The following is a 13,128-nucleotide window of genomic DNA, read 5'->3' as shown; positions in this document are numbered from 1 at the left end:
TGGAATCCTAGTGGAATTGTGCAGGATTCTGTCTTGGTGTCCAGTACTATTCACTATTTTCAATAATGACTACAATAATGGAGTCGAGACTATGCTTATAAAATTTGTGGAGGACACCACTCTAGAGGGGTTGCTAGCAATTTGGAGGACATTATCAGAATTAAAATTGCCCTTGATTAACTGGATAATTGTTTTGAAATCAACAGGATGAAATATTATAAAGTCAAGTGCAAAGTACTACTTTTTACTTGGACAAAAAATCAAATGCACACCTACAAAATGGGGCACAACTGGCCAGACAGTAGAACTGCTGAAAAGGATCTAGGGGTTAGCAGATCACAAATAAAATAGGAGTCAACAATGTGATGCAGTTGCTAAAAAGGGTAATATTCTGAGGTGTATAAACAGGAGTGTCATACATTAGACATGGACGGTAATTGTCCTCCTGTGTTCGGTGCTAGTAAGACCTCAGCTAGAGTCCCCTATCCAATCATGGGTGCCACACTTTCGGAAAGTCCACAGGAAAGCTTCAAAAGTGATAAAAGGTTTAGAAAACTTGGACAATGAGGAAAGGCTTAAAATGGGCAAGTTTAGTCTTAAGTTTGTGGGAGGACCTAAAAGCAGTCTTCAGTATGTTAAGAGAGGACAAGAGGACAGAGATCAATTGTTCTCCAAGTCCAGTGAAGGTAAGATAAGTAGTTGTGGGCTAAATCTGCAACCAGGTAGATTGAGGTTAGATATTAGGAGAATTTATCTAGAAGGGTAGTTAAAGCTCTGAAAGAGGTATCTAAGGGAGGTTACAAAATCCCATCATTGGAAGTGTTTCAGAACAGTTGGATAAATCCCTGTCAGGGATGGCCTATGTTTACTTGACCATGCTTCCCAAGTTTACTTCCATTTCTATGACTGAACAAAAGGCATTTTAACAAAAAGCACTTCAACCCTGTGCCTCAGTTTCCTTAAATGGAGATGCTAACACTGCCTTACACAGAGGAGTGTCTTGAGATAAATCTAGCCATGTTTGGGTGGCACTTAGATAACACACAATGAGCATCATGAACACACTGAAATACACTATAACTTCCAAATCTCAAACTTTCACTCGTTTATTAGAGATAGAGCTGAAACAGAATTCCAGCTCCGAACACATGTGAACCAATTGGATTTCAACAGTTGTAGACACGGCCCTAGAGACAGAATCCACTCAGCCAAAATTTTGAAAGGGCCATGCTAACGGCCAAATTGGAGAACACTAATGAGGTGCTGAAATGAACACTCAGCACCTCATTAGCATGCTACCAGCCACGGCACTTCGATCGCCCGTGGCTTGTCTACACTGGGCCCTTTCCAAAAGGACCCTGCAAATGTCAAAATCTCCTTATTCCTATCAGCTGATTTTGATGTTCGCGGGATCCTTCCAAAAAGGGCCCCGTGTAGACGAGCTGCGCCCAATCAAAATGCGGCACTTTCTAAGTGCCACAGCTGGCAGTATGCTAATGAGACACTGAATATTCATTTCAGTGCCTCATTAGTATTCTCCGATTTGGCCATTAGCATGGCCCTTTCAAAATTTTGGCCAAGTGTAGACACGGCCCTAGGAGTAGAGCAAAACCAGTAATACCATTTTACAAAGCTTTTGCTGAAACCAGAATGTCAAAATTAACAAAAATAATAATACATACAAAAGCATTACAGGTTAATCTGGACCACAGGTCACTCACTTCAACATTAACTGCAGTAGTTTCTATCCATTACAGAATGAAGAATTTCAAGAAATTTGAACCATCACAGAAACTTTACCTTCAAATGCGTGTGAGAGGCGTTTTCTACTGTTCAAATTTTCAGAATTTTCTAGGGGACGACCGTCCCGAGATTTAGGGCTCTCTCTTATATAGGTGCCTATACCCAATTTTTTTTCCCTTGTTATGTGTTAAGTTGCAGAAGATTCCAAACCATCTATGTTCCACCCCTATTTTTATAGACAAGCAGCATTTATAGCTATTATTTAAATTCCAAAACACATAAAACATATTGTCATCTCATTCTTGCCTGGGCATTTATCAAGTTGGAGAACAATTATTTGTCCCCAAATACTCATCCTACGCAGTTAAACCAAAATACAATTGTTGATAACAGTGATAAAATTACTCATGTTTTTGTGCATTTATAGTAGGTCCAGAGTGGAACAAGAGAGGTGTAACATAATGTACAAAGTAAAAGTATGCTCAACCATTTACACTGCAATCTTACTCTTCAAAGACATCTTAATTGAATTATCCATACCCTTCCCTGCTTCTCAGGAACACACAGATTTTTCTTCCCTTTGTTACCATCCCCAATTTCCCTCCCATGTTTAACTTCATTAATTAATTGACTCTCTCTCTCACTCCCTCCAATAGGTCATATTAGCTGTGTCTACACTAGCCAAAAACTTTCGAAATGGCCATGCAAATGGCCATTTCAAAGTTTACTAATGAAGCGCTGAAATACATATTCAGCACCTCATTAGCATGCGGGCGGCCACAACACTTCAAAATTGACGTGGCTCTCTGCCGTGCGGCTCGTCCAGACGGGGCTCCTTTTCGAAAGGACCCCGGCTACTTCGAAGTCCCCTTATTCCTGTGAGCAGATGGGAATAAGGGGACTTCGAAGTAGCCGGGGTCCTTTCGAAAAGGAGCCCCGTCTGGACAAGCCGCGTGGTGGAGAGCCACACCAATTTTGAAGTGCCGCGGCGGCTCGCATGCTAATGAGGTCCTGAATATGTATTTCAGCACTTCATTAGTAAACCTCAAAATGGCCATTTGCATAGCAAATTTGAAGTTTTCGGCTAGTATAGACGTAGCCATTATGACTTAGCCTTAGGAATGTAATGGAGAGTAAAACCTCACATGCTCGCTTGAGTATCTTCCCCACGGTGCAGGCATGGTTTGCGACAGCAAGCACCCAGGCAGATGTCAGAGTGGGAAGATCATTGGCTTGCTTCGGACATTATTCTCCTATTTGTCAGGGGCATATCTCCTCCCCTAGGTTTCTTTCAGGATGCCTCAGCTATGCACTACTCCACACTGGGGCCTAGACGTAAGATGACAACCTCACACCTTATTTATGTCAACTTCTCTGTTAATACTATTCCATCTCCATTTTACTCTCACCTCCCCCAATCTCCTTTCATATATTTTCATCTAAAAAAAAAATCTTGTCCAGAGTGCACTACTAGTAATGTAGGTAAATGGACTGAGGCTCCTTCTAAATATGCCATCTCCCATCGGTGGTGGCATGGTAAGGAAACAAGTTGAAGCAGGCTAATGAGGCGCTAACGTGCATATTCAACACCTCATTAGCATAATGGCGGCCGCACAAATTTCAAAGTACAGACTTTGAATTGCAGATTGACAGTGTATAGTTGGGGCAGCTTCAAAATAAGCGCCCCACATTCGACATACTCCAATCTAGCTTTGTGGAAGTAAGGGAATATCAAAGTGAGGTGTCTATTCTGAAACTGCCCGCATCCTCACGGTTAATCTGCACTTCGAAGTCTGCACTTTGAGGTGTTGAATATGCACATTAGCACCTTATTAGCCTGCTTCGAACTGCCTCATTACCATGCCACCTCCAACGGAAGGGGGTGAGTGTAGAAGCAGCCGGAAATTCTCTATACCCTACACAACACTTCAATTACAGAGAGAGAGCAGAAGCAATATATACATGTAAGGTTCAAACGCTTTCAGCTTCCTTTTTGTGATATTGGTAAATTTTGTTCTCTAGCAGACACTTCAGAAGAACAGTATAATGCTTTTGTTTGAACTGCTGGAGAATATGGATTAGCCTCGCTAAGCCAACAGTACCAGTAATCAAAGTTTTTCCTCCCCTCTTCCATTAAAAGACAAAACAAAACATGCTTTTAAAATCTGTCCTTACCTTGCTGGAGGCACATCAATATTTGAAGAAACAACCTTGCGTTTCTGTTCCAGAAGACAGACTGAACGAGTGTTTTCTTTTTCATGCTCATGAATTCTGTTTGGTTTTTTGGTGTCTGCAGTTTTCAAATCTTCCTCCCTCATGGCCAACAGGAGAAACTGTTGGTCTGGTAATTTTTGACTGATGTCACTTTTCAGGTCATCCTGTTGAAATGTAGTGAAGGTCATTTCACGCTTAATGCTGCACGCCTGCAAAATTAAAAGCGACTATGATTAATTTTTCCTTTCTTTCTCTTAAAAGGGAGAAAAACTCAACGCCACTCAGGCAGCCACTTCTATTTAACATCCCTGACCTAGGCCACCACCTCTTTGCCCTTCACAGTCGCTAAAACTGCCATCAATTTTTCTCCAAAAGAAATTTACTAGTGACAAAGACAGTCCAGACAATATGATCATTTTTGGAAGGCAATTCCTAAATACTTGATAAGGTAAGAAGCTTTGGATAGTTCATAATTCTTAACGCAGGAGTAAATCAAAGTATACAATGTATATTTACACACAACAAACCCATCTCTCTCTACTACAGGTTGAGCCTCTCTCGTCTGGCACCCTGGGGAGCTGACTGATGCTGGATCAGAGAATTTGCAGGATGATGGGAGTTAATTATTTTCTAGCACATTATTAACACTGCTTACTGGGCTCTTAGAAGACATTTGGGGTAAATTACAGCTAAATAATAGCACAGAACACGGAGAGCCAGGACTAGTGTCTGGAAATAAACTTCATGGGACCACAGGAAACTTGGCCACACCCATGATAAATGGTCATCCCGCTAATTAAACTCATGCCAGATTAGAGAGTTTGCCGGATGAGAGCGTTGTGGATTAGAGAGGTTCCGCCTGTACATATAAATTACAGACCCACACTGTTTACTATCATTAGTGCACAACACAATTGTAAATATCATTTGGAAGGAATGCAAAGTGTGTTTTTACTCCTTCAGGTGCACATAGTTATACATGGTAAAAAAACACACTTCATACATATTTTAAAAAAAAAGAAAACCACACAACTGGGAAGCTCCAGATAATCCATTTATTAACTTATCTTTTACTCGAAAGTAAATATTTTAAACCTGTGTCTCTCCCGCTTCCCCACAGAAGAGCCTGCTTCCTGATTGAAGGAGCATGAATTACAGGCCAGGTCCTGGTTGACTATTCAGTGGAAACTGGTGGTTCCAAAGGGCTGTTTCACCCCTCTGCTCCAGCTCTGAAACTCCCTCCCAAAGCCCACACCACCTCCTGCACAACAACCCCCATCCCAGACTGGTGAAAATAAGAGACTGAATGATGGAAGGACGGCAGAAGAATGGAATGAACAGGGCCCAGGCCTCAGAGAAGGGGCAGGGTGAAGGTGTTCACTTTGTTGCAATCACAAAGTTGGCAACCCTACCACTGGGGGCCAGACTGCTTGTGCAGCTCGCAGTGGCAGCTTGTGGCACCCATGGACAAGGCCCTAGGGGAACAGACAAAAAGGGAGATGGAACTTCAGCGGAAGTGGCAGAGCAGGAGCAGGGCCTTGGAGAAAGAGGCAGAGCAGGGTCAGGGTCTCTGGGGTCCCGTTATCATTCCCTGGAAAGATAGCAACTTCAGTGTAGTACTACTACCCTGAGCTGCCTCTGCCGTACAGAGCTTGACATCATACTGAGGAGGAACCTCAACCCCAATCTGTGAGAGCAAACATGTCACAACATCCAGCAGAAGCCCCAGAAATGCACAGCGAGGAAGGGGACATGAAGAATGCAAAGGCCACAGATAACCAGGAGCAATTTGAGATGCTGCTGGGTCAGAGACAGAACACACCAAGGAAGGTGACAGGGAACTCAGATGTATTTTACTGCCTCCCATTAATGCACAACTTTTAAAAAGCTCTTTTTATGATCCCAACACTTCACTTCCCTTTCTCTAGCCCTTTTCTCAAAATGGAATTGGCAGAGAACAAGGAGATTCTGTTTTATAGCAGGTAGTTTATTTTAAGGGCACACAATGGCAGCAATAGTTTATATTCATATATATGTAAACACATGGCTTGGCAGACGAATTAGATAAGAAGCCTTTCTGAAAGAAAAAAACATTTTTAAAGTAAAAAATACAACAAGAAATACACACAAAGTACCTAAGCGTTTAAAATAATACATCAAAACGCAAAACAATGCTTGCAGGTAATCTCGTATCTGCACATTTACATGATATTGTAAAAATGCTCTTGTTAGTTTAGATGAGGAATGTTTTCTAGACCATAAGCACAACATTTTGCCTTTCACATCTGAAAAGCCAAGTACAAAACTAAATGTTTGCATGCTGCGCATAGATTCACGAAAGAAACAGAAACTGGTTCTGGTTCAGAGGGCTTGGACTGAAATACAGTAAGGTCTCAGAGTACGCAACCCCACTTTTATGCAGCTGAGCGCGATTCCAACAGTAAACCCTGGAAACGTGTGATTTCCAGTTGTGCTTAACTCACTCCCCCTGCCCTGGCTCAACCCCCCGCCCCCGGCTCTGCACGGCCCCGGCTCAGCCCCCACCCACCCCCAGCTCCGCTGACCACCCACGCGTAACTCCTAATCATCCCCTACCCCGCCTCTGGTTCTAGCTCACCATCCCTCAGGCACGACTCCAGCTCAACCTCCCCAGCCCCCATTAAATCCCCCTGCCAGTTCACCACCCATGTGTGGCTCTGGCACACCCCCCATCACTGTGCCTGGCTTTGGTTCAAACTGCCCACCCTGTTTCAAACACCTTGCATGTGGCCCCGGTTCCATCCTCCTGCCCTGGTTAACCCCCCGCCCAATGCATGGCTCTGGTTCAACTCCCTATCCCCCATGCGTGACTCCAGTTCAACCCCTCTGCCAGCTAACCACCCGTACCCAGCTCTAGCTCCAGCTCAACGTCCCCCTGCGGCCCAGCTCACCACCCCCGTGCACAGCCCCAGCTCAACTCCACCCGTCACCCCCCTGCAGCCCTAACCCCTCTCCTGCCTCCCATTGCCCCAACCCACTGCCAGGCTTAACCCTCCCCCACTGCCCCCTCACCCCAGGACTTACCTTTCTGCTGCTTCCCTGGCTGCAGAATGTGTGTTCCCCTGAGGAAAAGCCTGGATCCCCACTTATGTGAAATCCGGGTTACAGGAGGGCACACAGAACGGAACCCTCGCGTACTCTGAGACCTTACTGCAGCGAATTACTACACCCTTCTCCACTCGCAGAGTTTCTGGTTTACCTTGGCACAGACATCCTTTCTGGCACAACACTGGGGAAACTTTCAGCAAGGACTCTGATCTTTTCCTGTGCATTTTTAGGAAGAGCACCCTTATTTCTCCCAAGACAGATGGAGGATGAGCTACCGTGAAAAAGACAGATGTGTATGGGCCCAGTCAAACTTACATTGAACCCTCCTGAGCAACTGATTTCTCTGGGCCACACCTAGATGATGAGTATCCCCACCAAAGTGAACTGCCTGATCACCGTCTGACAGCCATCTGCAGTGGCAAGCTTCTAGAACAATGGTTCTCAAGTTATTTACCACTGTAGGCTGCCTCCAGTATGATCTGTCTGGCCCAGAGGATGTCACATGGCCCGCAGTGCTGTGCAGGGTAGGCTGCCGGTTAGGAACTGCTGTTCTAGAACTGTGATAGCCACCCATTTGTTCACTGCCAAAGCAGCTTTCATTCTGGTGTGCCTGCACCAAAGGGCTGAGACAAACTCAGCACACAACTCCAGAAATATGACCTTCCGCAAATCCTGCAGCTACTGCTACCATTCCGTATTTGAATCATGAGACAATCCCGCTTCTCCATCCTAGTTCACAGGCCCAGAACTGCCACTCTACCATGTGCAGTTGGTCAGCAAACGGTTGCAGCAACTAGCAAAGGTCATTCATTGCCTGCAGTCATCCTCAGTTCTCTCCAATTCATAGCTGCACACCCAGCTGTCCTGGTAATTGCCTGAGTTCTGCATACACACAACAGTCAGTTGCTTGGTTTCTAAAACAGGAAAGATAGCTTGGCTGATCTGTTCAGTATCTGTTCATATGGCAAGATGGCAGAGAGTGAAAACTGGCACAAGGATCATAGAATCATAGAACAATAGAGCTGGAAGAGACCTAAAAAAGCCATCGAGTCCAGCCCCCTGCTCTAAGCAGGACCAAACCCATCAGATCAGCCCAGCCAGGGCTTTGTCGAGGCGAGACTTAAACACCTCCAGGGATGGAGACTCCACTACTTCCCTGGGTAGACCATTCCAATGCTTCATCATCCTCCTAGTGAAAAAGTTTTTCCTAATGCTCAGCCTGGACCTTTCCAACCACAACTTGAGACCATTGTTCCGTGTTCTGCCATCCATGACCACTGTGAACAGCCTCTCTCCAGCCTCTCTGCAACCTCCCTTCAGTAAGTTGAAGGCTGTTATCAAGTCCCCCCCTCAGTCTTCTCTTCTGCAGACTGAACAGTCCCAATTCCTTCAACCTTTCTTCATAAGTCATATGCTCCAGCCCCCTAATTATTTTGGTTGCCCTCCGCTGGACCCTCTCCAGTGTATCCACATCCTTCCTATAACTGGGGGCCCAGAACTGGACACAATACGCTAGATGCGGCCTTACCAAAGCCAAATAAAGAGGAATAATCACTTCTCTGGATCTACTGGCAACGCTCCTCTTGATGCAACCTAATATGCCATTAGCTTTCTTGGCTACAACGGCACACTGTTGACTCATGTCCAGCTTCTCATCCACTACAACTCCCAGTTCCTTTTCTGCAAAACTACTACCGAGCCAGTCGGACCCCAGCCTGTAACAATGGTTGGGATTCTTCCAGCCCAAGTGCAGGACTTTGCACTTGTCCTTATTGAACCTCATCAGATTTCTTGCAGCCCAGTCTTCCAATTTATCTAAGTCAGTCTGGACCCTGTCCCTACCCTCCAGCACATCTACCTCTCCCTCTAGAATAGTGTCATCTGCAAATTTGCTGAGGGTGCCATCCAACCCCTCATCCAGGTCACTGATAAATATGTTGAACAGAACAGGACCCAGAACCGAACCGTGGGGCACTCCACTAGAAACCAACCGCCATCCCGACATCGAGCCATTGATCACTACCCGCTGGGCCTGACCTTCTAGCCAGCTTTCTATCCATCTTACCATACATTTATCCAATCCACATTCCTTTAACTTGCTGACAAGTATATTGTGGGAGAGTGTATCAAAAGCTTTACTGAAGTCAAGATAAATCACATCCATTGATTTTCCCCGTCCACAGAGCCAGTTATCTCATCGTAGAAACTAATCAGATTGGTCAGACATGACTTGCCCTTCATGAATCCATGCTGACTATTCCTGATCACTCTCCCCTCCTCCAAGTGCCTCCAAATGACTTCCTTGAGGAGCCTCTCCATGATTTTTCCAGGGACTGATGTAAGGATAACGAGGTTATGGTATGGTACAGCAGGACTTGTGAGGATTTAATCTCAAACTCCCATAATCGAAAGGAGAGCTGGCATTTCACAAATGCACTACAATCTTTTCCCAGAATACAGTGTATTGGCCAGTAGTCCAGGGCACACTGGAATGATCACTTACATCTCTCTTGAAAATGCAGACAAATGAGAATGCAGGCTAGTGATATAGCCTTAATGGCAGCTGTATGTCAGCAGAAATTTTAGAAGTAAAACTTTTACTGTAGATGTATGTTAAGTAAACTACCACTTTACCCCTCTAGAAAAGGCCTCCCACCAAATTAAAGACAATAGAAAGATGTTTGCCTCACTCAAAAATCTCTATGTATAGTTTTTAAACATCAGCAGATAGGAGGATGGTTTGTTATTTTTGGTTCACAGGAAAGATAATTATGACAAGATAAGTTTATTCTTCTATGAAAAGCACATGTCATTGTCACAGGTACATAAATAGTTAGGACAAATGATTTAATGTGTGTCTCATTCTAATCTGTCCATGGCAGTTTCCAAAAGAAAACTACAATGGCTACTTTAAGAATTTAAGTAGTAGAAAGCCTCAGTCATTTTATACTTCTTGACACACAGCCAGTTGATATGCTACTGAGAAAATGTGCCTCTCCGCTGCCTTGGAAAGCAAAACACCCAACATGTAAACAACTAGAACAGGTACAGATGGTATAAATTTGGTTATGGTGATTATATTTAAACAAACATTTTAAAACTAGGCTACATATCCTGCCCCCTCACCTTAAGGGCCTCAATCAATGTTGCCACAGGATCAGAATTCACACACATACACACTGGAAAGTCAAACCCTCAGTACTTAAAACCTTAAGGCTATCTCTACACTAGCCAAAAACTTCGAAATTGCCATCCAAATGGCCATTTTGAAATATACTAATGAAGCGCTGAAATACATATTCAGCACCTCATTAGCAGGCGGGTGGCCATGGCACTTTCAAATTGACAGCTCGCCGCTGCATGGCTCATCCAGATAGGGCTCCTTTTCGAAAGGACCCCAGCTACTTCGAAGTCCCCTTATTCCTATGAGCAGATGGGAATAAGGGGACTTGGAAGTAGCCGGGGTCCTTTCGAAAAAGGAGCCCCGTCTGGATGAGCCACACAGCGGTGAGCCGCATCAATTTCAAAGTGCCGCGACCGCCCTCATGCTAATGAGATGCTGAATATGTATTTCAGCGCTTCATTAGGAAACTTCTAAATGGCCATTTGCATAGCAATTTCGAAGTTTTTGGCTAGTGTAGACACGGCCTAAGACAGCTCCTGCGTGTGCTGTACCATGGCAGTATTTAAGTATGTGATTAGGTACTATTTTTTTCTATAGGACCCCCACACCATATTCACTACATGAGATGAGCAGTGCTCCCTTAAGAAGCAATGACTGATTATTTTATGTGGACCTCATTAGCCAACATGGACCTACAGGCCTTATTTACCTGACAGGATTCAAACCCTACTCTGCAGACACAATTATTAATTTCCTCATTGGCTTTTCCACAGTGCTCATCACTGCAGGATCTTGCGCTTCAGAAAGATTAACTACTTTCAAAATACCCATCCCCACTTTCCAAATGAAGAAATGAGGCACAGACATGAAGATCAAAAGCATCTACTAGTTTTGGGTGCCCAATCTGAGATGCCTAGAACTTCATTCTTCACAAAACACAGCTTCCATTGTCTTCAGTTGCACCAGAGAGTGTTCAGCCCTTCCGCAAACCAGATCCAGGCATCTCAAGTCAGACACCCAGAAAACCAGCAACACAAGATCAGTGATTTGCTGTGAAACATCTGGTTTGTGAAAATTAGGTTCTCAAAGGGACTCCGTGGCACAGAGAGGAAGAGAATCCAACTAAACTACTTGAATTATGACAGTGGCATTCCTCATCCTGCAAATTCCCCACTTCATTCACTAACACACTTCCCAACTTCTATAACAAACAAGACATGGGTCCTGCAGAAGCAACCACCCTTACTACACAATGGCAGGGTCTACACACATGCCGGCACTTTGACGTTAGGTGCTTCGAAGTTGCCGTGGGGAAGAATTAGCCACCGCAGCACTTCATTAATAATCTCCCATTGCCCTTGTTAACATGCCCCCTTTGAAGTCGGGAGCAAGTGTAGACAAGCCCGAAGAGTTCATTCCCAGAACACATCCATGCCATGCACTGAATGTGGCTCGGACTTCGTCAGATTAAAAAAAAAAAAAAAAAAAAAAAGTAATCATAATTAAAAGCTCTGTCACAGCATCTGTGCAATGGAGATCAAATTCAGATTGCAGGTGCAACTTTAATTTTGGGATTTCCTAACTTTTCAGTGCTTGACTGTGCAACCTTACTAATGTTGTGTTAATGTAGTTGGTGTGTAATTTTCTAGTTTTTCAAAAAGCAGACTGAAAAAATTAATTCCAACATGTGGCATCATTATGACACCTGCACAAGTTCATCACTCAGGCTGGGAACCTTTAGATCAAATGTTCCCAAACTGAGGGGCACATGCTGTGGGGAAAGACAGTGCAATAAGGTTACCAGGGATGCAAAGACCTGACAGGACCAGCTGAAGAGCCTGGGGCAGCAGAAGGCTCTCTTCAGCAGACAAAGTGGACGGGGGCGGGGGGTGGTCTAAGCTGCCAGGTCCACGCTCAACTCCAGGGCACACAGCCCCATCCCCATCCAGATACAACCTGAGCAAGGGAAGCAAACAGTGCTGTTCAGAAGAGCCAGTGTAACAGAAGACTCTGTGCAGCAGGGAGGCCAGTACTCACAGGGTACAACCTTCCATAGACACCAGCCCTGCAGCTTGGCCCCATGTACCTCCCCTGTGCCAAGACGGCACAAGAGAGGCAAGGAGCTAATCCTGGAACCCAGCACAGCCCAATCTCTGTAATGTGTGGAAGTCTTCATCAACTGACACAAAGCGAGAACTGGCCCAAGCTCCCGGGGGTACTGGGCACTCTGCCACCCAGCTCCCACAGGGTCAAGACATCCATTTCACCTGTCCTCTTAGAAACAGGAGAGGGTGAGAGCAGGGTACTTTAGTCTTTGAAGATGGAGGTCAGCAAAAAAAAGTTTGGGAACCTCTAAATTAGTTCCTATGAATAGACCTTTGCCACTTGAGCTACAGAGCATTTAACAGCAGTAATAGGTTGTCATCCTCAAAATGGACCAGCACCAGAGAAGAAAAGGCCCCTTTGCCAGGGGGGTTGGCAGATATATGCTGGTAGCAGAGGAATGACAAGAGCAGGAAATGTGGGTTCCATTCCAGGGGCTGGGGGAAAGTGTGACCTAATGAGCACAGCCTTCTCACACCCCCAAGCAAGGCCTCTTCCGCTACTTCCCCCCCAACTTGTCCCTATCCCACTCTTAGTCCTGCCTCCTCCCCTCATCCATCTCTTTATCCCAGTCCAAATCTCATTCTCCTCATCCAACCAGTCCCACTCACCACCCTTCAGGCTTTTCACCCAGTCCCAATCCCCCTTCTCAGTGACTTCTAGTCTCAACCACCCAAATTCCCCACCCCAGGTTCCCCAACCCCACTGCAGCGCCAGTCTCCTTGCCTAGCCAGAGTTCTCACTCCACACCAGACACTCCTCAAATCTCCCTCCCTCCCTGAGCCTGGCCTCCAATCACCCACGCCAAACACATTCCTCATCCCAATTGGTTTCCAATCCCGAAATCTCTCATTCAA

General features: G+C 45.1%; 1 protein-coding gene across 8 annotated transcripts in view; it reads right to left on the bottom strand.

Annotated features, from left to right (window-relative positions):
• The window catches only part of ZNF704 (zinc finger protein 704), a 180,120-nt gene that overhangs the window by 108,781 nt on the left and 58,211 nt on the right, over window positions 1–13,128 (bottom strand). For all 8 annotated transcript variants that reach the window (XR_012644395.1, XR_012644396.1, XR_012644397.1 and 5 more), the window contains exon 2: window positions 3,919–4,166. Coding sequence is in view for 2 of the 8 variants with exons in the window: in XM_074987044.1 (XP_074843145.1) it covers window positions 3,919–4,166 (248 nt within the window). In the remaining 6 variants the exon portion in view is untranslated. The remainder of the gene's footprint in view (window positions 1–3,918; window positions 4,167–13,128) is intronic.

The sequence above is a fragment of the Carettochelys insculpta genome, chromosome 2 (assembly GCF_033958435.1).
Source record: "Carettochelys insculpta isolate YL-2023 chromosome 2, ASM3395843v1, whole genome shotgun sequence".
In the NCBI taxonomy this organism is placed as follows: domain Eukaryota; kingdom Metazoa; phylum Chordata; order Testudines; family Carettochelyidae; genus Carettochelys; species Carettochelys insculpta.
Note: the sequence above shows the minus strand (reverse complement) of the source record. Positions and strands in the feature narration are given on the sequence as shown.